General features: G+C 47.0%; 1 protein-coding gene and 1 pseudogene across 2 annotated transcripts in view; one reads left to right on the forward strand and one right to left on the reverse strand.

Moving 5' to 3' along the window:
* GRAMD1B (GRAM domain containing 1B) overlaps positions 1 to 26,149 on the forward strand; it is a 200,836-nt gene that overhangs the window by 33,987 nt on the left and 140,700 nt on the right. For both annotated transcript variants that reach the window (XM_071212384.1, XM_012525562.4), the window contains exon 2: positions 8,437 to 8,538. In XM_071212384.1, the coding sequence (XP_071068485.1) occupies positions 8,437 to 8,538 (102 nt within the window). The remainder of the gene's footprint in view (positions 1 to 8,436; positions 8,539 to 26,149) is intronic.
* Positions 25,197 to 26,079, reverse strand: LOC139437725 (cyclin-A2 pseudogene; annotated as a pseudogene).

A 26,149-nucleotide genomic window follows, 5' to 3' on the forward strand; every position in this document is an offset into this window, starting at 1 on the left:
TGAGGGGACAGGGATGTAGAGAGAGGTTAAGTAACATGCTCCTACTTATACAATAAAACTGAAACTCAGACCTGGGTTTGATCTTGAGACCTCTAAGGTCAAGTGTCCAATAAAACTTTCTGCAATGATAGAAATATTCTGTATCTGTATTGTCCAGTATGAATGTCACTAACCACATGTGGCTGTTGAGTGCTTGCAATGTGACTCGTATGACTAAGGAACTGAATTCTTGCTTAATTTAAATGTAAATAGCCATCTGTGTCTAGGGGCTATTTTGGACAGCTCCGCTCTCTGCCCTGTTGTATTTGGAAGCTGTCAGCGCACCCATCAGAGTCAAAGTCTTGGGTGTGGATGAGATCCCCCAAAGAGTTTATATTGTAGTGGATTTGAACCTTTTATGGGTCACAGGCCTGTTGGAGAATTGGATGGCAGTTCTCCGTTCCCCCTCTCCTGTGAACGTACAATATTGGGCAATAATATAATAACAATTTCAAAGGTCCTTGGATCTTAGATTAGGGAGTCCTACTGTAAAGCTTGAAGAGGGTGGAACCTGATAGAATGTGTAGTCCCTGAGAGCTGAGACCTTGTCTTTATGTTTACTGCTCTATACCCTGCATCTGGATTCTAGAACAATGCCTGGGACATGGTTTATACTGGATGATTGATAAAATGAGGGACCGACCGACCCCTGAGAAACATTTAAGGGTCGAGCAGACAGGTTCATGAAGCTCTCTAAAAAAGGAGAGAAAAACAGACATAGGATAAAAACCAAGAACCAGGAAAGGGTGGTGTCATAGAAGGTAAGAAGAGTGGAGTTTCCAGAATGGGAATAGTCATCCATGTCAAATATGCCTGGATGGTCAAAGAAGGTTAGGATTTAAGACTTGTCCTTTACTTTGGCAGGAAAGGGGGTCCTCGGTGATAAACCCAACGAGTGGTGGAGTTGGGGCTCAGACTGCAGTGGGTGAACGGGCGAGACTGTGGGTGAGGAAGTAGACAAGGTGGGCGCAAAGCCCAGTGGGCCTCCTTCCTGGGAATCACCAGGAGGCTTTTTAAAAATACACATTCCTGGAGACGTTCAGATTCTGATTTAGTATAAGGTTGGAGAAGGGCCAAGGAATCTGCTTCCATACTTATTCTGATATGATTTTTGACTGATGTTTGGCAGTCACCAAGTACTGTATTCTTTCAGTGAAACATGATCATGAAGGGAAAGAAAAATAAAGTAGTTGAAAGAGTTTTTTTTTTTTTAAGGCAAGAGACATAGCCATGTTTAGAGGCAAAAGAACTATTGCATAGAGAAGTATTAGTGTGTTGTAATGAGTTAGAGAGAGATTTAATAGGATTTTGACTTCCCTGAATCTTTGACCACTGCCTTACGGGAGCCATTAAGCAGAGGCAGTCCTGCTAACTTTGAAGACACATGATCAGTTTTCATCCCCGGGCTGTTGTTTTCTAAGTAGTTTTGGAGAATATTCCAGTCATGTGGTATAAGAAATTGGGAGCTGTTGGCAGTGCCCCAAATCACATCTGTCTGTGCTGTTGATAAACGCTGTTTATGGTACAAGTGCCAGATGCTGCCCTAGGTACTTTCTATCCATCATTTCTAACCCTCACTGGAACCTTTTAAGGCATGTGCTGCTACCCCCATGTGCCGCTTAGAGCAGGTACATAATTTGCCCAGTATTACCCTGCTAAGGTGGCAGAATGAGGACTAGAATTTGGGTCTTCCTGATTCCAAATCTTGAGCTCAGATTCTGGGATTGGATTACTTGCACCTCAATCCTCAACACAGTTCTATAAATGGTAATTTATTGTCCCCATTTTTCAGAGGAAGAAACTGAGGATAAGAGAAGACAGGGGACTTGGCCAAGGTTATAAGGCCACTGAGAAGTAGAGCCAGCTGGTTTTTCTCTGTGCTGTACCTCCTACACCCCATTGCTGAAAATAATTTATTTCCCTAATTTTATTAATTGAAGAAATAGACGTAACTGCTACTCTGAACCTTTTGAAGCTTCCAATCTGCGTGAAATTGCTGTTAACATACTAAATTGCTCTGATTTCAGCCCAAAGCAAAGAAACGTGATGAATGAATTTACACAGCCGACTGAGGGTAAATGCACAATTCCTGTTAGGCTCTGCGAGTGATGAGTTACAGCGTAGAAGCACGTGACTCTAAACACCCCTCTGAGGTTTAGAAGGCTGTGATCTTTTTAGGGTTGGCTGGGAGAGAAAAGGGCTGTTTCTACTTATGAAGCACTTGCTCAGAGAATTCGCCAAATTCAGTCTCCCTAGCAACAAAGCTGTACCTTCTGGAGGGCAAAAGGACACCTTCCTAGAGGCCGTGCCCCATCGGGTCGGGGGGCGAGGACTGGAGGTCCGTGGACTCGTGCGGATTTACCCAGCCTACGACGCAGAGCTTCCTGGGCATTGCCTGGAGATTTTCTGCATTCTGGGGTGTACTTGGGCTCCAGTTACAGAGGTTTTATCCTTAGCCCTTCCCAGCGTGGCTTCTAGGATAAGCTCGGCGCGCTAGCACCGGCGGGAAAGGATTGGATGCCCTTCCCAGCGTGGCTTCTAGGATAAGCTCGGCGCGCTAGCACCGGTGGGAAAGGATTGGATGCGCTTCAGCTCGTTTCCCTCTTGGGCATCCCTGATTTTAAAGAAGAGCTCCTCTGCCTTATTTAGTAGCATATTCGAAACTTACTTTATACAGTATTTCTGTTTGTGTTGAACTTGCAACAGGAGGGCTTTAAGCCAGCCTGTTTCTTTCATTCGCTGTCTTGGCGGGACAGGAAATAGTTGCTTTATAAGCACAAGTTCCCTTCACTGCAGTACAAAACCACCTTTTGATCATCCGATGCTCAAGCCGAGTCGTTCCAAATCCTTACGGTTCTTAAAATCAGACTCTCTAGCAGACACGCTCATCCGTTAATCTCCTCTTCTGGACGCTCTCCAAGTTCTTCTCAACTGCCTTGAGCTGTAGGACAGGTGGAGCCCTGTCCCCCAAGGCCCTGGCCGATGCGGCCCTCGGCATCCTGGCCCTCCCCTCCTCCATAAACACGCCGGTGCGGTGGCTGCTCTTGTCATGGCCTCGGAAGGCTGGCAGGTCCATTAGGGAACAGGGCGAGCTGCCCGGTAGCCAGGGGCCCTTGTCACCCCAAAAGACTCATCGGAGGGAAGCACCAAGAGTGTTTTCTATGTGAGGACCCAGTGTCTGAATCTCTCCAAGCTCTGCTCGACAATATTGTTGCATGGGCTTGAATGGAGGGGTGCTTGGCATCCATCTACTTGTTTAAGAGGACTTGGCCCAATGGATCGGCTTCCGTCTACCACATGGGCGGTCCGCGGTTCAAACCCCAGGCCTCTTTGACCTGCGTGGAGCTGGCCCATGTGCAGTGCTGATGCGCTCAAGGAGTGCCATGCCACGCAGGGATGTCCCCTGTGTAGGCGAGCCCCATGTGCAAGGAGTGCGCCCCGTAAGGAGAGTCGCCCAGCGTGAAAGAAAGTGCATCCTGCCCAGGAGTGGTGCCGCACACATGGAGAACTGACGCAGCAAGATGATGCAACAAAAAGACAGATTCCCGGTGCCGCTGATAAAGATAGAAGTGGTCACAGAAGAACACACAGGGAATGGACACAGAGAGCAGACAACTGGGGGGGGGGAGGAAATAAATAAAAAATAAACAAGTCTCTGAAGTGGGAGGAGAGAGGCCCTGGAGGAGGCGGGCTCTCCGCCCCCTCTGCCTGCGCCACCATGCATTTATCTGCAGTCTCCTCTGCTCAGTGTTCAGGTCTCTGAAGTGTTTCCTGAAAACTCTCAGCAGAGGTGCCCATCACCTGCACCTTGCTGCACCTTGGCCTTCCTTCTAGTGTTGAAGCACCTCAAGACACGGGGGAGTACCTGTGCCTCCTAGAAGGTGAACTCCATGTCGTCATCACCTTACAGCCCCCTCCTAGCACAGGGCCTGGTATGTTTGTCACATGGAGCTGAACTAGACAGCCCTTTCTTTTTATTTCTGCTTGTCCTGAATCTCTCCAAATTTCAAGTGTCAGTGTGAAAACCTTGTTATCGAAGCTGTTCTCTCACTGGCTCAGAACTTTCTCTATTCTCTGTGTTGCATTTTTTTTTTTAAAGATTTATTTTTTATTTCTCTCCCCTCTCCCCTCCCCCCAGTTGTCTGCTCTCTGTGTCCATTCGCTGTGTGTTCTTCTGTGACCGCTTCTATCCTTATCAGCGGCACTGGGAATCTTTGTTCTTTTTGTTGCATCATCTTGTTGTGTCAGCTCTCCATGTGTGCGGTGCCATTCTTGGACAGGCTGCACTTTCTTTCACGCTGGGCAGCTCTCCTTACGGGGTGCAGTCCTTGCGCATGGGGCTCCCCTATGCGGGGGACACCCCCGTGTGCCTTGGCTCTCCTTGCGCACATCAGCACTGCGCATGGGCCAGCTCCACGTGGGTCAAGGAGGCCCGGGGTTTGAACCTTGAACCTCCCATATGGTGGGTGGATGCCCTATCCATTGGGCCAAGTCCGCTTCCCTCTGTGTTGCATTTTTTTAAAAACTGGACAATCAGTGGATTTTTTTTTTTAGATGGGGGCGATTGATGTCACACGATAAGAAGCCTTGTGATGCCTAGACCAAGTCCAGCTGCTCAAGAATGTCATCAAGGAGCTAGGTTCCTCCTAACTTCCTTCTGTGCCTTTCTTGGCATGTGGTTTTCTGTTCGTGGCTATGAGGTGACTGCTGTGCCTCCAGACAGCCATATCCTTTGTAACAGGAAGAAAGAACTAAGACCCAAAGTTTTGTCTTTTTAGTTGGGAAGGGAAGTCCTTTTCAGGAAATTTCCACATACAACCATTGACCAAAATTGTGTCCAAAACCTCTCAAGCTAGAAGGAGGTTAGAGAGAAGAAGATTTGGAAGGGCACTGGATCAGCCAACCAGGGTTTCTGCTACTGTTCTTTTGCTCGTTTTAGTTAAACAGTATTATCACAGTACATGTATGGAATTGAGGCTTAGAGATTTTAAGTGATTATTTCAAGTTAACCAGCAAAATAAGTCATAGAACCTGGATTCAAATCTAGCACTCCTTACTCGGGAGGCCACATGCTTCCAATCACTCCTTGCCCTACTTCCTTGTACCTTAGAAAAAAAAAATCTAGACCAAGTAACAGAGACAGAAATTAATTTATTCCATAGCATGTGGAGACCATTCAAAGGTATAAGATTGAGGGTATGTGATTTTTTTCATGGTCTGTGTACACTCACATTAAGTAAAATGCATAATAATAATAGCTCTTGAAGAGCTTAATGTCTTCTGTTATACCAGTTTTATTTCATAATAAAATCCTAGGGGAAAGAGACATTGTTGGTGAATGAGTGTAATAAGCAGAGGTTAAAAAAAAACAGTCGTGTTTAGGATCAATGGACAACTCTGAAGAGAATAAATTGTCTCTTAAAAATGCATTGCGGGGGAAATGGGGGCTTTTCCTTTGGCATTTAATATGTGCTTCTAAGAGTTTTCATGTTCTGCTTTTAAATGTAGTTATTTATATTAAATCTTACTTTCCAGATTTAAGTATCTTGAAAACAGGATCCTCATCTGAGTCAGGTCTTTATTTTTCATAACCCCCCAAACGATGCCTTGCACATAATGATAGCTGGCATTAGGTAGCATTTAATACATGCCAGGCACTGTTTTCTAAACTTCACGTATGTTAGTTCTTTAGCCCTGACAACAGCCTTACAAGGTAAGAACTGTAATGAAGGAAACAGCTATCATTTTGTAGATAAGGAATGTGACCTTAACCAACTCACTAGTAAATGGAGGAACTGGGCTTTGAACCCAGGCAGTATGTTGCAACATCTGGACTCGTAGAGGGCGTTATGTAACTATGGTGGGAATGTATGCAGGTTGATGTTTCTTCATTATTTAGAGCCATTAAATAATTTGAAGGGGATCCATTGTGGTGGTCGTCGCCACCCTCTGTTTTCTAAGCAATGGGAAGGCCAGCAGGGGGAGCCCGAAGGTCGATCCTAGCTCTGGTGCCCGCAGATCTGGTTTGGTTTGCCTTGTGGTTCTGGTTTGGAGGCCCACAGCGTCATCTAGTGGGATTACTTGTTAATATCAGCTCAGGATTATTTTTCAGAAACCTTGGTAGATTGTTGTTTGGTTCTGGGTAGCCCCCTTTATCAGCTTAGTTTTTTCTTTTTTCTTTTTAGTTAATTTTTTATTTTTAAAGAAGGTTTAGATTACATAATTGTTACATAAAAATCATAGGGGATTCCCATATACCCCACTTCCCCCCACACTCACATTCCCCCATTAACAACATCTTTCTTTAGTGTGGTACATTTGTTACCATTGATGAACACATATTGAAGCATTGCTACTAACCGTGGCCTATAGTTTACATTATAGTTTATACTTTGCACCGCACAATTTTATATGTTTTGACAAGATGTATAATAGCTTGTATCCGTCATTGCAATGTCATGCAGGACAATTCAGAAGTCCCCAAAGTACCTCATGTTACACTTCTTCTTCCCTCTCCCTCCCCTCAGAACCTCTGGTGGCTACTGCCTTTATATCAGTAATACAAGTTCTTCCTTTCCTAAGATAATCATAAGTCTACTTTAGTCCATAGTTGCATTCCTCCTTAAGTTGTTCATTGCCCAATCTTGAGGATTTGGGGATGGAGATGCCCATTCTTTTTCTGATTGAAGGGGCTCAGCTTAGCTTTAAAGTTTACTTGCCTAAGGGAGGGTAAGGAACTAGGAAGGACCAGCCCATCCTGGCTCAAATGGAGTCAAGTCTGACCTCCTCCTTGGGGAAGACTCTAATACTGGTGTGGTCATTTGGGTGATTGAGCCCCACTGGCTTAGGTGGTATTGAAGCAGAGGCTCCCAGAGACCCTTCTTCTTCTTCCCACACGTACTGCCAGGGACGTATATCATCTTTAATTTCTTGATGCTTGCCTCTGGCACTGCGTGGGCATTGAAATTTGAGTTCCAATATTCTGTGGGCTGCCTACTCTGATAGAACATACATCCCAGGTGTTGTATATAGGAGGTTTGCTTGATACATCTAACAGATCAGCAGCCACAATGTAAGAAATCCCATGGGTCATCAAAACTGTAGTGCAGTTTTGTTATAAGGATTTTTAAATGGGCAAATCTATCAGAATCATCCACGTGGAAGTGATGGGTAGCTGCTCCATGGCGAGCAAGAGGCAAAAAAAGTGCTCCGTGGAAAGCTCTTCTCTTAAAGGAACGAGAAAGAGTTAGTGTACACAGTTCTGCCAGGCAGTGGGGGCTTTGTGCATAAGCCTGCTCTGGTGTTGTGTGAGTGTGTGTTGGAAATTTTGATATGTTGCTTCTGAGGTCATTTACTTCTTTCTAGATGACTGTGACCACAAAAAAGAATGAGCTTTTTTGGTTGAGAGCATAAAGGCACTGGAGTAAGCACTGTTGTTCAAAGAGGTTGTAGTTTACTGGGGAGATAACCTAAAGGATATACTCTATAGAGGTGACTACACCTTATTGTAGTGGACTGTCTACCAAGGAGGAGCCTTTATTACAGAGACATTTATGGCAAAGGAAATTTATTATGAAGAGAATCTGTATAAAGCTGGGGTTGGTGAAATTTGAATGCCGTATACTTTTCATGTGTCGCAAAATATTCCTTTAAAATTTTTTTTAAAACCATTCTTAGCTCACATGATGCCAGATCTGACTCTCCTGCTGATTTAAACTATCAGATGCTTGAAGTAGTTAATAGTTGGTGACTGGTAAAAGTATTTCATCAGCTAAATGATCAGTTAGTGTAATGAAGTATCTGAACAGCTTTTATTTTTCTCCAGTGACCATAGAGTGAAGATGAAAGACAGTTGAATTTCACGTTACCAAAATGTAAGACATGTTAAAGAACTCTTGACTGTGAGCTTATGCTACATAAACATCTTCCTGTAAGACTTTAAGGAGTAGTTTAACCTCTCACCCTCATCACCTTCCCTCGAGATAGAGAAACAGACCAGGTCAACCTGACTTCTGCCTTAATGAGGCATAATGGGTGAGGTTGAGGAAGAATGGGATTATGGGATTGTTATCCAGTCACAGAGATTCAGAGGCCCAGGTCCAGAGAAGGCAGGAGACATTTGCTCATTGAAATATAGTCAGGGAAGAGCACGGTAACAGGTCAGGAGCTAATGCTCTGCCTGGCTAGCAACAGGTATTTGTTAGGTGTGACCAAATTTATGTCATCTCCCACCTCCATTGTCTGTGAATACAGCCTTTGTGGTAAACTTAGGTGGGGGATATGTATCTTTAAAATGTTGTAATCCTATTTCTTTGTCTGGTTGAAGTCTAAATGCCCTCCCCCAGGGTTGAGAAAGAAGCTGAACGTTAACGGTTCATATCCTGTGTCTTTCCTCAGCAGCCAGCAGAGCAGCCAGCAGAGCAGCCAGCAGAGCAGCCAGCAGAGCAGCCACGACGATGACACCAGCCGGTTCCTGAGCCCTCGAGTGCGGGAAGAAAGGTAGAGGCAAATGCTGAGGAGCAGCCTGGAGGCAAAGCTGGCGGGGACTGGGTGAAATGTTTGATTAAGATTGTGCTCCTATCTCGTGCCTGAGCTGTGGTCACATGAAGGGAATAGAAACCGTTAGACTTCTGGGCTGACTGAAAAGACAAGGTGTCCACTCAGGAAACGACAGGGGGCAACACAGAGGGTCCAGTTCTAAAGATTTTTGGAGTTCAAGGGAAGAAGTTGGTATGTGGGAAACCAGCTATGTTGGGAAGACTTCACAGGGGGCTTAGGACTTGAGCCACACCGTAAGGGTAGGCTGTGGTCTGGGTCAGGCGGGAAACGGGTATTTTGTGCCTGAGGAAAGTTGTGTGGCATGGGAGGGCATGTGCGGCACCAGGCGGCACCAGAATGCCAGCCTGGTTGGACTGGAGTGGATTGTATGTAATTAGGTAAGTTGTGTGTTTCCAGACTAATGGAGAATGAGGTTGGAGGGATAGAGTGCAATGAGAACGTGGAGGCTCCTGAATGCTAGTTTGAGGAGCTGATGTACTCAGTGTGAGCACCAGCCAGCGCCTGGTTCATAGAGTGCCTGAGAGATGCCATTAAATGTCAGGGAATGGTAGAGGGAGGTAGAACTGTTGTAGCAAGTTCAAATTCTGTGCCCAAAGAGAGTTGACTGTATTGATGTTATAACTAAAAGGAAGTCTCAGTTGGTCTACCATGGAGCTCAGTTTTTGGTCTAGCCCTGTTTACCATTTTAATCAAGAAATTACATGAAAAAGTAGAAGGGAGAACTTTTATCATATTTATGGTGGACACCCAGCTGAGAGGGAGTAGAGAATAGTTCATGGATGATAAAATCAAGATTTGGTATCATTTCAAATACAGCAGTGGGTAGAAACCAACAGAGATATTCTTTTAAAAAGAAAATGTGATTATTATATATTTATAGTACAAAGGATTAATTTCTCAAGTGTAAGATTGCCATGGGGAGCCTAATCTGACAGGATTTCATGTGGAAAAGTACTTGGAGGTTTTATTCACCAGCCAAATCTAAGCCAGTAATCTGGCACAAGTACCCAACACTCTATGAAAGTTTTGAATTAATTACTGGGAGTGTGATACATGGATTTAAAACCTAACCAAACCAGATTTCAGTGTAGTCTCCAATAGTGCAATCATGCCTGGTGGATTATGCCCACTTCTTTGGAAATGGATATCAATAGATTCCAGAAAAGAGGGATTAGGATAACTATACCATTAAAAGTTTGGTCAAGGAAAGGGCATTAGCCTGGAAAGAGAAGATTAAGGATGAGTGTAATAGCACTCTTTAAAAACTGGGAAGGACTAGGCAATAGAACTAGAGTGATAGAAGTTCTAGCAAGAAGGACTCCAGTTCAGGATAGGGAAGAACTTTTCTGTGATTAGAGCCTACTACAAAGGCCTTGCAAAGTAATCTATTATCCCCTCCACAGAAATGTTGGAGCAAAAGCTGAGTGCCTTAGGGGAGAGAGGGGGCCTTCTCTAATCCTTAGCTCTTCAGATTGTAAAGTCTTCTGAGTTCCTCCATAGTGCTCATTTTGTGCCCATTATTAGCCAAAATTAATAGTTCAGCTCATCAATTTAGAGAGAAACACGGAGCCCCCAAGGGGCCAAAACTGTCATTCTTGTCAAGATGCTTAATGGGTTTAGATCTGAGGGCAGTTCCCTCAGTCCCTAGAGGGCCCACGCTTTCTGCAGGGCTTTCTGGATTTCAACAAGCAGACTCTCAAAGTGGAAGGACCATAGAGCTCCCTCAGTGTGACTCTCTTCCCAGTTCTCGCGTGCCAAGCGTCTCTGGCAAGTGCCCCGTCCGCTCCTGGCCATGTGTCCTTGGCGGCCCCTCTTCTGTCAGCCCCGTGCTTGCCAGCCTCTCCACTCTTGTAATATCTTTGCTCCTCGGGCATTCCCAGGTGAGACGAGCAAGTGCTGAGTTGCACATACCCTCGTGTGTGTGTTTCCCAGCGCACCTTCAACCAAGCTAAGACATGGCTGCTTGCCGGCCAGAAAGAGCCCTGCCTTTTGTCTGCTCTTTGGGATGGTACGGTGTCATCAGTTCTATTCTAGCTCATTCTCTGCCTGTGTTATAAAGGATTCACATCCAGACCTTTGTCCAGAACACCTCTCTAGGTTTCTTCCTTGTCTTTTCTTCTCATCCTGGGCCCTAATCTCATGCGTGCATGGCTGTTGTGTGTCATTTCGCTTTGGGCAGTGTGGGGAGCAGAGAGGGCTGTGATCAGAAGCCGGCTTCCCGTGGCGGTCCTGGCGGACCCCCCACCTGAAACTCGGACTCGCTATGCGTTCGCCGTGGCCTTTCAGAATGAAGCCTTCCTTCCTTTCTCAGCCAGTGGGTTCCTTCTGGAGAGAACGCGTTGTCCCCAGAGCGCTAATTAATCACCCAGCCTTGGCTCAGAACAAACCCTTCCACGCTGCACCTCATCCCTCCTCTGGTATGTTTCCACCCAATTAGAAGTCTCTCTGGGGCATATCGGATGTTGGTCTGTGATGTCCCAGCCTGGGGCCAGGGTTAAGATCCAGGCCCTGGGGAGATTTACGGCCGGGTGGTGATCGGGCTCCCTCTCCTCTATCTGGGACCAAATTGAGCCAAACCGAGCAGGCAGTGCACCCCGACAGCGAGGGTGGCACGTCCTCCCCAGCCGGGGCCTGGATGTGGTCATCTCATTGACCCTTTGCCACTTCCCTAGTGGAGCAGGTGCCGTCACTGTCACGGGCAGAGAATGATCAGGTGTCCGTGGGCAATTTGGGCCCTTTTCCGTGGTTGCTCATCATTCTCAGGCCCGGCAGTCAGTTATACGACAGACGGTAGTTGTGGAGCAGGCCAGAAATTAACATGGATTTCTTCTGTTTTAAAAACCAACATTATACTCCTTCAGCATAAGATGTAGTATCAGCTGGTTGACCCAAACATTGATTTTTCTTTGTCTTGTCCCAGCACAAGGTTCAGACTGGACATACTATTTTAAAAACAAAATAGCTACTTTATGCTAGCCTGAAAAATAATGTCCACATGACAACATGATAAAATATGGTGTCCAAACCTAAGGCCTTCTAAAAAACTTTTTTTCCCCTTACATCAGTGTTCTATCTTGAAGGAAAGCCTTTGGTACCCTGGCAGGGTAAAATAGATAACTTGCCCAAAGAGTTGTTTATGTGTATTGAAATTGGGGGGTGGGCATTAATCCATTTTCATGCTTTAGATGGAGCCAGGGGTACACTTACCAAACACTAGCTCCCAGGTGCAGCCTCCACGGGACCAAAGATCTTTCAAGCTCCCAGATCTTTATTTAGAAGAGTCCCCCAATGGCAGGACTTCAGGATGTCAGGACTGTAGAAAGAGGAGTGTTTTCCTAAGGACCTTTTATGCGAACAATGTTAGTTTCAACAGAAATGTGGTCTGAGTTGGCCAGGAAGCCTTTTAGTGGCAGGCAAATTGAGGCCCACCAGGACAGGAGCCGGGCATCCTGGCTCCTGGGCCCGAGCCTGCCTTCAGATAGCCGTTCCCGCAGGCCGGCCTGGGGGCCGCCGCTCTTCATTCCAGGTCTGCGGGGAGCCTGTCGGAGTCCAGGCTACAGAGACGAATGGGAGTTCACTGGCTGCTGGCCGGCCCCGTGCTGTCGTGGAGAGAGCATAAGGCTCTGGAGGCAGACAACCTGAGTTTTGAATACCTTCCTTGTTTCTTCTTAACGGTGCTTTTTAAAATTTTTTTATTTTTTATTTTTTTGAGGAATCAGGGCCAGGGATTGAACCTGGGACCTCGTATGTGGGAAGCAGGCACTCAGCCGCTTGAGCTACATCCACTCCCCTAATGGTGCATTTTGCTTCCTTCTTTATTTTTTTAAAAATGTTACATTCCCAATATACCCCCATCCTCCTTACCTCACTCCTCCCACATCAACAACCTCTTTCATCATCGTGGGACGTTCATTGCATTTGGTGAATACATTTTAGAGCACTGCTGCACCACGTGGATAGTGGTTTACATTGTAGTTTACACTGTCCTCCAGCCCACCCAGTGGGCCATGGCAGGACATACAATGTCCAACGTCTGTCCCTGCAGTACCACCCAGGACAACTCCAAGTCCTGAAAATGCCCCCACATCACGTCTCTTCTTCCCTGCCCTCAGCAGCCACCATGGCCACTTTCTCCACATCAGTGCTACCATTTCTTTCATTACTAATCACAACAGTTCCATAGTAGAATATCAGTAAGTCCACTCTAGTCCATTCTCTATTCCTCCATCCCGTGGACCTGGGATGGTTATGTCCACTCCCCCTCTATATCGAGAGGGAGCTTAGATTCCACATGAATGATGGATGCAGTTCTCTGCTTGTAGTTGTAGGCACTCTTGGCTCCCTGGTGTGGGGGTTGACCTTCTTCACCTCCCTGTTAGCAGGCCAGGGTAAGTCCGATAAACCAGACAAATGGTACATTTTTAAAATCAATTTACTTAGCTTTCGACAGCCTTTGTTTCCTTGTTTGTAAAATTCTAAAGTCTATCATGTTCTTGTAAAGAATAAAGGATACTTCCTTTATTCTTTATGTTCTTTTATTCTTTATATGTAAAGAACCTGGCATATATCATGGTAGCTGCTGGTAGTCTGATGATTGTGGCTATTCTGAGATTTGACTCTGTTTCTCAGCAGATCTATACTCTTCTGTCCTTGAAGAAGCAGAGATGGTAAAAATGTGCAGAATATTGAACACCTTCAAAATGTCAGCTGTAGACACTAAGGATTACTGAATAAATCAAGACATGGTATTCCGCCTTAAAAGCCTGCTGTCTTATGGCAAGATATTCCTGCCCTGTTTACAAAGTAAAGGGGAGCAGGTGTAGCTCCGTGGTTGAGCGCCTGCTTCCTTTGTACATAAGTGCTTACTCTGTGCTCCAAACCCTGCACAGTGTCTCTCTCTCTCTCTCTTTTTTTAATTAAGTAAGTTGTGTGTCTCCATAAAAATCATGCAGAAAATACGGAGTTTCCATATCCCCCTGTTAACACCTTGCATTTGTGTGGTACACATGCGATGAATCTCGCAAGCACTTTTTAATCTAATCCTCTCCACAACTCTGTCAAGTAGCTGCTACTGTTATCTCCGTGTTAGAGTGTAGGAAACGGAGGCTCAGGGGAGTCCTGAAACTTGCCTGGGGAGAACACACCTGCCCTGCTTGGGGCTTCAGTGGGGGTGGGGGTTGCTTCACCCGGGAGCGGCCAGGTGAGGAGGAGCCTGTCACATGGACACCACTCCCAGGTGAGGGGACATGGTGTCCATAAGCACGGAGGCGTGAGGAAGCAGGGACTGCTGGGAACTGCAGCTGCTTCAGTGTTGCTGGAGCGTAGCGTCCTAGGAACGTGGTGGCTGGCGAGTGACCAGAAGGCGTGTTTGGGCAGGCGGAGAGGAGCTGGGCAGGCGGAGAGGAGCTGGTCAGGTGGAGAGGAGCTGGGCAGGCGGAGAGGAGCTGGGCAGGCTGTCCTCCTGTGGTAAGCAGTGGGTTATAGTCAGAGATGATGGAGCATCCCTGAGGGATTTGGAAAAAGGGGGTACCCAGGTCTCAGCCAGATTTTCTTGTGAGAAAAATCACTTTGGTCTCACTTTGTGGGAGATGGATTTCAGGGAGAAAGACTGGAAGCAGCTAGATAAGGAAGGAAACTGTGTAATAGTTTGCCCATTCATTCCCTCATTTAACAAGGGGCGCTGAGCACATATGACATGCCAGCCACTCTTGCAGGTGCTGAGGCTACAGCAAGGAACGAGCTGACCACAGTGCCTCCCCTTTCTAGTGAGGGGTGGTAGACGATAGACAACAAAAAATAAGAAACACTGAGTAGTAAGTGCTAAGAAGAAAATTCTAGGTGATGTGATAGACTGTGGCAGGGGCCACCCCGGGCTGGGCTGACAGAAGCAGTGGCATTTCAGCTGAGACCAGGACAGGGCTCTGGATTCTGGTCTTGCCAGGGAAGTCAGAAAAGAAGGAACCAGTTAAAGATACTTGAGAAGCTGATTTGACAGGACGTACCCCTGGGCTGAAGGGGCTTGTCTACTGTGGGCCTCAGTTCTCTAGCTTGGGTTGCAAATAAAAGGTGTCGTTGTCTAGAGGCTGTGGTTCTGGGTTGTGATTCTGTTTCTGCCACGTGCCGTGTGGTCTTGGGCAAGTCACTTCACCTCAGTGACCCACTCTCTTCATCTATAAAATGGGTGTAATAACAGTCCATACTGTACGTGTGTGTGAATAGGCAGAGTGTGGAGCACCTGCCTCCCACATGGGAGGTCCCGAGTTTGGTTTCTGGTGTGTCCTGAAAAAAGCAAAAACAAACAAGACAAACGAAAAAAAAAAGACCAACTCTGGGAAGCCAGTGTGGCTCAGTGGTTGAGCACCGGCTTCCCACACAGGAGGTTCTGGGTTCAATGTGCGACCCCCTCGGACCTCAAAAAAAAAAAGGCGGAGTGCTAGTATTAGGTATGTGCTTCTGTTATTATTAATTATTATAACTATTACTATTGCTAAAATATTGGGTCAAGGAAGGAAACAGGCAGATTTGAAGAGCGGGGGTGGTGGTGAGTTTAACTTGGACATGTGTAGGAGTCGGAAGTGCTGTTGGAGCTTGCAGGGGGAGAGATACACTGGGAAGTTAGCTCTGCCTGTTCAAAGCTCAGAAGACAGGACTAAATCTATTTGTTTGAAAGTAATTACTTGGAAGAGCACATCAGTAAGAACGTAGTTGAGGCAAGAGTCTTGGGATTAGCAAAGTTTAGCAGAAGGGAAGGGAAGGAGGAATTTGCAGAGGTTTGCACACTGAAGCCAGGAAAACTAGGAGGAAATAACATGAAAGCAAGAAAGAAGAGTCAAAGGGTGGAAATAGGTAAGCTGAGGCTGAAAAGGCATCCTCTGAAGGAGGAATGAGTGGGTATTGGTGGCTGGACTGTAAGGAAGTTTGGGAAGAGTCTGTGCAAGGGAGAGAGAAGAGCCAGAACCTTGAGAGTTCATTCTAGAAGTTTGCCTGGGAAGGCAAGAAGCAGGGAGGATACCTAGAGGAAAAGGCAGAGGAGGTTGAGGAGACATTTTATTTTAATATGGAGAGACACAAACACTTTTATTATCACTGAAATAGAAACTGATAGGTTAAGGCTGAGAGTTGCAAAGAGGAGATAGTTCATTTGTCATTCAGCAAACAGTTATCAATTATGTACTATATGCTCATGGAATTTCTGGCACAGTTGAGGAGACAATATTAACACAATTGAGTGTTAATACAAACTTGGAGATGTGCATTAAGGTAAGGTGTGCATTAAAGTAAGGGAACATAATTACGAGAGCGTATCAGAGAAATTCGACCTGGCCAAGGGGCATGGAAGAAGGCTGTAATGCTCAAGCTCAGATTAGAAAGATGGGGAGGAACCAGCGAGATGAGACAGATAAGATGAGATGAGGCAGGAGCTTGGCTAGCCATGACAAGGATTTAGTCTTTACTCTGAAACCATCAGGAGGGAAGTGGTGTCGCTCAGTGGCTGAGCACCTGCTGTGCATGTGTGAGGTCCTGGGTTCAATCCCTGGTACCTCCTCACCTCTCTCCAAAAACAAGGCATTGGGAACCCATCAAAGGGCTGTGACAGGATCAGATTTGCATTCTGAAAAGATGGCTTGAATTGCAAGAAAGAATGGAGGCTGCCCAGGAGGATGCAGGGAGATCAGCTGGGCCATTTAAGAGGCTCATATAGGGAAGCTGATGTGGCTCAGGTGACCGGGTTCCCACCTACCACATGGGAGGTCACTGGTTCGGATCCCAGTGCCTCCTAAAGAAGATAGCCTGCCGGCAAGCTGACACAACAATAGACACAAAAAGAAAAAAACACAATGAGAGACATAACAAAGGAAGAAGCAGAGGTTCCTGGTCCCTCCTAAAAGAAGACAGTAAGCTGATGCCACGGGCAGGCGCGGTGAGCTGACACAACGAGATGATGCAACAAGAGATGCAGGAAGGAGAAATATAACACAACAAAAGCAGGGAGTGGAGGTGGTGGCTTGAGTGATTAGGCACCTTCATCCCACATCAGAGGTCCCGGGTTGGGCTTCTGGTGCTTCCTAAAGAAATAGGGAAGACGAAAAGGCATGCAAGTGAAAAACAAGGGGGTGGGGAGAAATTTAAAAGAAAAAAAAGAAGCCAATACAATAGTTCACGCAAGGAGTTTTGGTAGTTTGAACTTAGGATAGTGGTAGTGAAAATAAAAAAAAGCAAATGAATTCAAGATGTATTTAGAGGACAAAATAGCCAGGAATTGGTGAGGGGTTGGATGTAGAGTGTGAGGAAGAAGAGAGGTCTCCAGAGTTGAGTCATAGGATTCAAGATCAAGGTGAAAGAATTAGCCTTCCGTTGGAGATAATAATTGGTGTGGATACAGGTGAGTTCATGGGTGATGGGCTAGAAAGGTTAGGAAGCAGCAGGGTCTGTTTTCTCTGTAATAGGATCATCGCCTAGGATCAGGGAAGGTAGAGTGGAAATAAAGTTAATTTGGGAAATTTTTGTATCGTATTCTTTCTGAACCTCTTAAAAGACGTTCCCTGCCTTATTGGAACTCAGACATTTCTTCCAGTTGTGGTAGGGAGGGCAAGTATTCTTTTTTTTTCCTCCTCTCCCCCTTCCCCCCCAGTTGTCTGCTCTGTGTCCATTCACTGTGTGTTCTTCTGTGTCCACTTGTATTCCTGTCAGCGGCACCCAGAATCTATGTCTCTTTTTTGTTGTGTTGTCTTGCTGAGGCAGCATTGTGTGTGCAGCACCACTCCTGGGCGGGCTGCACTTTTTTTGCACTGGGTGGCTCTCCTTACGGGGTGCACTCCTTGCATGGGGGCCCCCCTATGTGGGGGACACCCCTGCGTGGCACAGCACTCCTTGCACGCATCAGCACTGCGTGTGGGCCAGCTCATCACGTGGGTCAGGAGGCTCTGGATTTGAGCCTTGGACCTTGTATTCTAACAACTGTTTTTCAAGTATAGCCATAGACTGTTGTTTGCTTGTGTACAATCTTTGGCTTACGGGTCCCCCCACTGGCTGATGAGCCCCTGGAAGACAGGAGCTGTATGCCTTGTGTCTGGCACAGAGTAATTGCTCAAAAAATGTACGTGGAATTCATGGAAAAATGAATGGAGAACCAGGTAGTGGCATTTGGGGTCTAACAGCAGGTCTCAGGAGATGTGGCAGGACTAGAATCCAGGCCCACTACTTTCAACACATCTAGCCACTGGGACATACAGCTTCCTATTAGACTAAGGAAAGATGTTTTCAAATTCTGCTTATTCTATCCCAGAAATAGTCCCAAAATAGCCTATTTCCAGAGCACTCCATACTGCCCCATCTTCCTGCCTGGCTAGTGAATTCCCCACGGCCCTGTGGACTCTCAGGTGATCTCTCCAGGCAGCTCCCTCCGTGGGGAAGGTGCCAAGGAGCACTCCCTGTGGGAGCACTGCCGGTAGCCCTCCCCCCTTCTGGCCCCGGCAGCTGACATCACATGCAGGTACAGCTCCGTCCTCCTGTCTGAGGACAAAGGAGGAAAGGAAACTGACCCACTGCCCAGAGCGCTGCCAGGCATGGAAGGATGGAGAAGGGCTCTCTTAGGGACGGTGGCTTGGGCAGAGGGCACAGGGGATCCTGGTAATACGGAACTTCAGGCTCCCCCACCCTTGGGCCCCTCACCTGCCTGTGTCTCGTGTTGAACAGCTGGGAGAGGGCTGACGTGCAGGAGTCCACGGCCGACAGCTGGGGAAACTGCAGCGGCAGCAGCTCCACGCAGCTCCAGGGGGCGCCCCAGGTGCCATGTGCCCTGCCCTGGCCCGGGCCCAGCATGGTGCAGAATCTGCGCTCCGAGACCATCTCTTGCAGCTCGGCCGTCAAGCAGGCCTGTCACTACCACGTCTCCTCCCTGAGGAAGAGGCTGTCCTTTCTCCGAGCCAAGTAGGTGGCAGGGCCCCCTGGAGTTCAGGGCGCAAGGAATTTACCCTTGGCTCTTTTGGGATCTCCTGGGACTCTTCCCAGGGGCAGGAGTGTTTGGGGGTTTTGTAGCTCCTGCCAAGTGACGGTACCATAAGAGAGGCTGCAGGGGGTCCAGCCGAGTGGCCCTGCAATGGTGGGATCGCTGGGCTGGGAGGTTTTGTCCTAGTCCTTTTTTGTAACTTCCCGGGGAAAATCCTTTTCCTCTCCAAAATCCTTTTCCTACTTCAGTTGGCAAAGAGTTTGGAGGTCCCCAGGGACAAGGAGCTATAGAGAAAGTGCATTCTGTCTGGTGTAGGGTCCCTTGAGTAGAGGTGCTGTGTATTTGGGGGGTTAAAATGCCCTTCTGGTGATCGGGACCTACAAGTGAGGTGTTGGGGGGCGTTGATTGTGTATTCAGCCTAGATCTGCTCGTTTGACCACTTTGCTCTGATGCCAGAGATGCCGGAGTGGGAGGTGTGAGCAGGGGGTGGAGGCGTTTACCTAAGGCGGGGCAGGGGCCCCAGGCCTGGTGGGCTTGAGGGCAGCGCTGCACGCTCTGTGCCTCGGCCTCCGTGAGAAGCAGCAGGAGATCTTCTGGAGGAGGAAGATGTTCCAGCCCCTAGAATCTGGGTTGAATTTGGAGGCTGGCAGGCAATGGAGAGAGAGGGAAGCTCCAGAGCAGCTTTATTGCGTGTGAAGAGGATCAAAGCAGTGAGAAAAAGGGACGACGGGAGACATGGGTGCAGAGAGAAAAGGAAGGAGAAAGAAAAGCCACGGGAGAGGCTAGAGGTAGTAGGCGACTCGATCTGGATTCTCTTGGTCTCTCAACACACACAGGCGTCGCTGCCAGGGACTGTTTGTCCAATGAGGTCCCCCCAGGGGCGATCTCAGGACAGACGTTTCAGGGGTGGTCACGGGCTGCTTCCGTGCTCTGAGCGAATGAAGACTTCTCGGGTACCGAGTACCCAGTGCAGTACCTTGCACAAAGCACAACAGATAATGCGAGACTCAGGGCTTCTCTCGTCCTCCGTGTGGCACTGGTGGCAGGGACAGGATTCTGCCAGCAATGGTTGTGTGGGACCCAGTAACACTTTGAGACCCAGCGACCTCACTTGAAGTTCTGGCTCCGTCGCTCACTAGCTGTAGTGTTTTCAGAAAATCATTTTATCCTCTCTGAACCCATTTCCTTCTTTGAAAGCTGGAGACATTGTACCTGCTTTGTGCAGTGGATGAAAATGAGCTGGACTAGGAAAAGCACGTAGCGCTGTGCCTGGCATGTAGCAAGCACTCCGTGCAGGGAGCTTTTGTTGTTGTTATCAGCAGCCAACACTAGGTTTTTGCTAAGCCTACCAGCTAGGTGGAGGGTGAGTTTTGAGCTCCTAGAGAACTGGGAGTTTGAGGACTTGGTTTGGGTGAACCGTGGATCGGTCCATGGGAGGCGGTGTTTGGTTGCCAAGGGAAGCCGGTCACGTAAACTGCCTCACTTGCCTTGAGGGTGAGGTGAAGAGCCCGCCACACTGGGCGTGTGGAAGTGCTCTCCATGTGCAGGCAGCCTTGCTGGGGTTCTGCAGGGGTGCGGGCCAGGAGGCACTCAGCCCCTTCCGGCTGCCTGGGAAGAGCCCCGACCTCAGAAGGGGGCTCACTTCATTCAAATGCTGCAGCGGACACGTTTCATTGTTTTGTTTTGTTTTTCTTTTCTTTTTTGCGTTTCATTGTAAATAACGACAAAAGGGGTCCCGGGGGCTTCTCGCGCTCAGGTGGCAGGAACAATGCTGTCACGGCAGCCTGGTGCAGGAGGGAGCAGCGGCAGAGAGGAACGACTCAGCAGGACCTGAGCTTGCCCTCCTCTCTGTTAGCAACTCACTGTTCACGCCTCCGTGAGCCTCAGTTTCCCCAGCTGTAAGCAGTCATGGTCTCAGAGGCCTTCTCGCACCACCCTGCCCTGGGAGGTTTTCTCCCTGCGCTTGCACCACCACACGGGGTTATTTTCTGTCTTGGTCTTTATCACATTTTATAATTGCATTTGTTTGCTGACTTGGGTGGTCTGTCTCCCCGGCCTGTCCCTAAGCTGTAGGAGAGCAGGACCGTCTTTGTTCTTTTCACTAGTGTATATCCAGCATGTAGCACGTGCCTGGACACATGGGAGGTACTCAAAAACATTTGTTCCGAGAGAAATGAACAAGGGAATAATGCAGGGTGTTTTTTTTTTTTTTGCCCCCCAGCCTTCACATTCCTTGATCGTGGGATTCTGTGTACATCGATTAGTCTTTGTGAAATGTCTGTAGTAACGGACACTGTTTGATCTGTGAATGCCCCTCAAGTTTTCCCCTTTTTCGGATCTAAACACACATCCTCTTGGGGAATCAGATGGTCTTGTGGAAGACAGCGCATCAGGCCCTCAGATTGCAGAGGAGTAGGATGTTTTTCAGGTCTGGGCTAAGCTCTGACCTGGGGCAAGGGCAGAGAAGCAAGAGGGTGCTCCTGTCTGCCCCCCCCCCCAGCTCCCCGTTTTGAGCTCGTCTCTGGCTCCTGCTGCTGTCAGCAGAACTGTCTGCAGGTGTAGCCGTCACCTGCTCTGTGTTTCTCCTACTCCAGCATTTCTTCTTTTCTGAGAAGAGGGGCAGAGTATTAATTATAACTCAGCAAACCCTCCCTGCTGATGGCAGAGTTGGGATTTAGAGTTGGACAGCCAGGACGGATGGTGAGGCTCACTCCCCAGCCGAACCCCTACTTCCTGCTGGGAGAGATCCCCTCCTCCTGTGAGCCAGGGGGAGAGGGCACCTGAGTGGGGGCCACTCGGGGGTTCAAGGCAGAGAATCCAGCCTCAGCCGGCCCCGCGCTCTACTGTGGTCTCTGCCTCCTCTTCCTCCAGGACTGAGGTGCAATTGGGGTGCAGAACCCCTGCGTTCTCTCCACACACCTCACTGATACATAAGGTAACCCCAGCGTGGCTGTTTGCTGAGCCCACTCCTTGCTTTCTCATCTAGACTTCTAAGAATTCCTTGTGGCAGGAATCAATACTCCAGCTTGGTGGCAAACCCCTTTCAGTAAACATGTTTTGAGCAGGTACCACCAGTATAAATGTACACATTTATTTATATAAATCATCTGTAAATAACCACTGTACAAAATATTTTGCATATTGTATAGCACATTGAAACACATTTTTTAAAGAGGATGAGATAAAAATAAATATAAATACAAGTTCTGATATTTCTTTTCCTGCATTACCCTGGAGAAATGTACATATCCCCTTTATAATGAGCGGCCACCGTGGGAGACCACGGTTTTAAGGCTGTGGTCCTTAACCTTTTAATGCACTTCAGAATCGTCTGGGATCCCTGCTCCAGCTGGTATCAAGCGTACCATTTACTGAGGCTGGGACAGGGAAGGGCCCGGGTGTCCCATTCCTGACCCGTGCCTGCAGTTTTAGGGAACCTCTAGTGCCCTTTTTAACGCCAGCCTGGGGAGACGCGTACCTGTGCACAGCTCCTTTTTCCCTTACCCGGCTTCTCCATGACCCAAGAATCACCATCCTACAGCAAGGAGAAAGGTGAGTGGGTGTGTAATTAACTTAATCATTTCATCTTACCTGTCAGCAACTATCCAGGTTGTTCAGTGCGTCTTTTCTTTCCATCAGGCATGTGAGCCACAAGCAATTAATTGCTGGGCCCTCTCCCCCTCTCTTCCCCATTTCTCCATAGTCTGAAGGTGAAAATCTTCCCTCTAGATGCACAGAATCTACTGTGCTTGCCCTACTTAAAAAGGGCCCAGGGGGATGGGGTGAGGGGCTGAGGTAGTGGGCAATGTTTGTGAGTACATACCTACCTATTCTCCTTCCCCTGCACAAACACAGAACCTCTCTTGTGCCCTTTAAATGAGCAAGAAGGGGGGGCGCTGAGTAAATAAATCGAAGGTTAGGCTTTTGAGACTCTGGTTTATTGACGTGACTCCACCACGATTTCAGCTGCTCTTTGTTAGAAGTGAAGCATCTGTTACCTGTGTTTCCTTTTCTGGGCATCTTAAATGATGGGGTGGAGTCCCATTTGCTGAGAGTTTAACTTAGTCGTCTTGTAAATAGAGGTATAGAACATAGACCTGCGGATGTGCAGTACCTATTCTGTATTCCTTCCTGACTCATGAACTTCAGTTCCTACATCAAATGGTCACCTGCCTTTGAGTAAATAACTTCCATCGTGGGAAATTTGCTAAGGAAATTGAGGTCCTTTTCTGCAAAAGAACCTCGGTGCAAGTGATATACAAATGTGAAGAATAAACACAAGACAACATGGAGTGCCTGTGTGCTTAGTTTGTGGGGACAATCTAAGTTCTGAGGTATTATTTGTTATTTATTGTAACAGCTCCTATGTAGACCTAAAATAGGCAGTCTATAGGTGGTGTCTAGAACAAAATAGTTCTAGATACTGCATCCGTGTGCAGTCTTATTTAATCACAATAGTAACCCATTTTCTGAATAAGGAAACAGACTTGGGTTGTCCAGTTGTGCACTGCCATAAAGTGGCACGCTGGGATTCAACTCTGGAGTTCAAGTTCTTATTTATAACACTAATGGCTTCCCTTTGAGCAAGGAAACGTGGTTTTAGGAGCATTTGGGATCCACCGTAGAAATTTCTGCTTTTTCTTGGATCTGATGGCGCTTTCAGAACTGCAACTCCAGATGCGGAGATGTGTGAGAGAGTCTGTAATATGATTACCCCTTGGAAAGTTTCAAACCCAAAGAGGACAGGAAAAAAAATTAACAAGAGAGTAGCACCTCATTGATTCTCAACTTCAAATCCAGTCAATATGCCTTAGGGCGAAGTAGGGTTTTTTGTTTTTGTTTTTTATCTTTTCATGAACCTTGTTGATTTTGAGAAGTGCTTTAGGATTTTAACAAGCTTGGTGCAAGAAAGTTCCAGTACGTCTCTTTGTTTGGCAACATCTCTTTCTGATACTTTCTTTCAGTTTCTCGATTATGCCTGGGCTCAGAACTGAGCTATTTGTGCTCTTACCTCTCTGCAGGTACCGGGTGAAGCCCCTGTCCCTTAGGTGTTTTCATGAGCCAGCCTTCTTTCCACCTTTCCTTTTCTTTCTCCACTGGGCTCCCCAGCACCCCTGGTGGTGAACCAGAGAGGAAGGAGTAGCCATCTGATCCCCTTCCAGTGGTGATCAGACCCCAGCCAGCAGGAAGAAGGCAGGGGCAATGACCCTGGGGGGACAGGGGTGTCTGCCTGGCAGGACAACTCCCACCTGGTTTTTTAGGAAGACAGGTTAGGAGGAGGGACCTGCCAAAGGAAAGGAAGCCACGTTGCTTTCAGCCTCTTGCTCTTGCAACTTTATCTCTGCTTAGTGGGTTTATCTCTCTCTGCAGATTTTTTTCCTGCGTCTGTGGCTTTGTAGTACCCTTCCACTTATAAGGACTCCAGTAAGAGGATTAAGACTCACCCTGGGTCACTCAGTCTAATCAAAGGCACTTAACCAAAGTAATTTAATCAAAAGGAAGGTCCTTTAACCAAATCTCATCAAAAGGTCCCTTCTACAATAGATTTGTAAGCATAGAAATGGATTAGCTCTAAGGGCATGATCTTTTGGGGTCCAAAAGACACCTTCCAGCTGTCACCCAGCTATTAAAGGATTGGCTTAGCATTTGATTTCAGGCAGTGTGACCCTAGATTTTACCCACCTTGATACACTGCCCTGTACTGTTCTAGAAGCCATATCACTTACATTCTTGTTGCTTGTGGGGTCTCAGAAATTGCTAGCAGCTATAGAGAGTGGGTCTGTCCTCTATCTTGTTTTCCCCTAAGGAACTCAGAAACAGACAGATGCTGATTCCAGCAAAGACCTCAGAATTTTGTTTGAGGTAAGAGCGCCCCTAAACAACCCACTGTAGGAAGCTGACGACTTCACAGTCCCCCTCTGTGGATCCAGCCTTGACTTGAACTTGAAGAGCCCTTTTTTTTAAAAGATTTTTATTTATTTATTTATTTCTCTCCCCCCCACCCCAGTTGTCTGTTCTCTCTGTCTGTTTGCTGCGTCTTCTTTGTCTACTTCTGTTGTTGTCAGCGGCATGAGAATCTGTTTCTTTTTGTTGCGTCATTTTGTGTCAGCTCTCTGTGTGTGCGGCACCATTCCTGGGCAGGCTGCACTTTCTTTCGTGCTGGGCGCTCTCCTTATGGGGCGCACTCCTTGCCCGTGGGGCTCCCCTACGCGGGGGACACCTCTGTGTGCCATGGCACTCCTTGTGCACATCAGCACTGCGCATGGGCCAGCTCCACACGGGTCAAGAAGGCCTGGGGTTTGAACCGCGGACCTCCCATGTGGTAGATGGACGCCCTATCCACTGGGCCAAGTCCACTGCCTCCCATTTATTTTTTTAAGCTTTCCAAATCAATTTATTAATTATTATCCTGATAGCTGGCGTTATTAATACTTTGCTTAACAAAGTCACTTGAAATTAGCCAAATATCTAAGATAGTTACATGTACAAAAGACATAAAAATGAAAACCATTTAGAAAGTAATATATATCATAATTTGTAGTTGACCATAACTTCTGTATTCAGAAATGATTGTAAAATTAAAACCTAAGATAAAAAAACTGTACACCATATACTTTGAATGATTTACATCTTAGAAAACAAAGCAGTCTCTTCACTGTTACATACTTAGTGTTTCTGGTGGGTCAAGGAGAGAAACACCATGATACTTTGATGTTTGTGCTTTTCTCTTATTGACTTTTGTGCATGCTGTGGTGCTCTGAGGTAGGTCTGGTGAAGGTCCAAGAGACGAGGTTTAAGACTTTCCAGGGTATATCCAGTCTTTTGTACTGATGACTCAGGCCAGCTTTGCCCAGTGACTGTGTAGAGTGCTATATGAAAGGCTGCTCCAGAAATAACCGATGGCAAATCCTTTAGGTACAGGTCAGCATCTATCAAACCTAACTCTCCCCAAAACATTGCTAAACTTTCAGCTTTGCCGTTTGTAGGCTGCTGATGCAGAAAGTACTGGGTAAGAAATTGATTTACTGTTGGTGCTGCTAAGTCAAAAGCAAAGACTTTCAAATCTAGATACTCCATTCTCATATCTTGTTTCTTGGTATAGGTATCATCTGTAAAGTGTACAAACTCTGCTACTTCTGGGGGGTATGTTTCTTCAAACTTTGAAGCTAATAGCATAGCAGCAGTGCCCACAAGCTGAAGTTTTCCCCTGAACATGGACATCAGTGAAAGGAACCTATCGGTATAGTTCACAACCAAGTGCAGGGTCTCATTCTGTAGTTTATATTCTTCTCCTACTTCAACTAGCCAGTCCACAAGAATAGCCCTCATCCTATTTGTGATATTTGGCTGTTTCTTCACGTAACCCACTTTAGGCTTACTTTTAACCTCTATTTCCCTAAGGTATGTGTGAATGTCTTCTTGGTAGTCTGGTACTTCATTAACACTCACTGGTTTTTCATCTTCTAAAACAATTGAACTGTCCATAGTATGTGGTGACTCAAAACTACCATCCGTTGGATAATCAAGAGGTACCAGTGGTTTTCTTGGTGCAGGTAAAGTACCAGCTGAATTAAAAGCCAGGACATCTTCACATTCTGTTTG

Source organism: Dasypus novemcinctus, chromosome 27 (assembly GCF_030445035.2).
Source record: "Dasypus novemcinctus isolate mDasNov1 chromosome 27, mDasNov1.1.hap2, whole genome shotgun sequence".
NCBI classification, from domain to species: Eukaryota; Metazoa; Chordata; class Mammalia; order Cingulata; family Dasypodidae; genus Dasypus; species Dasypus novemcinctus.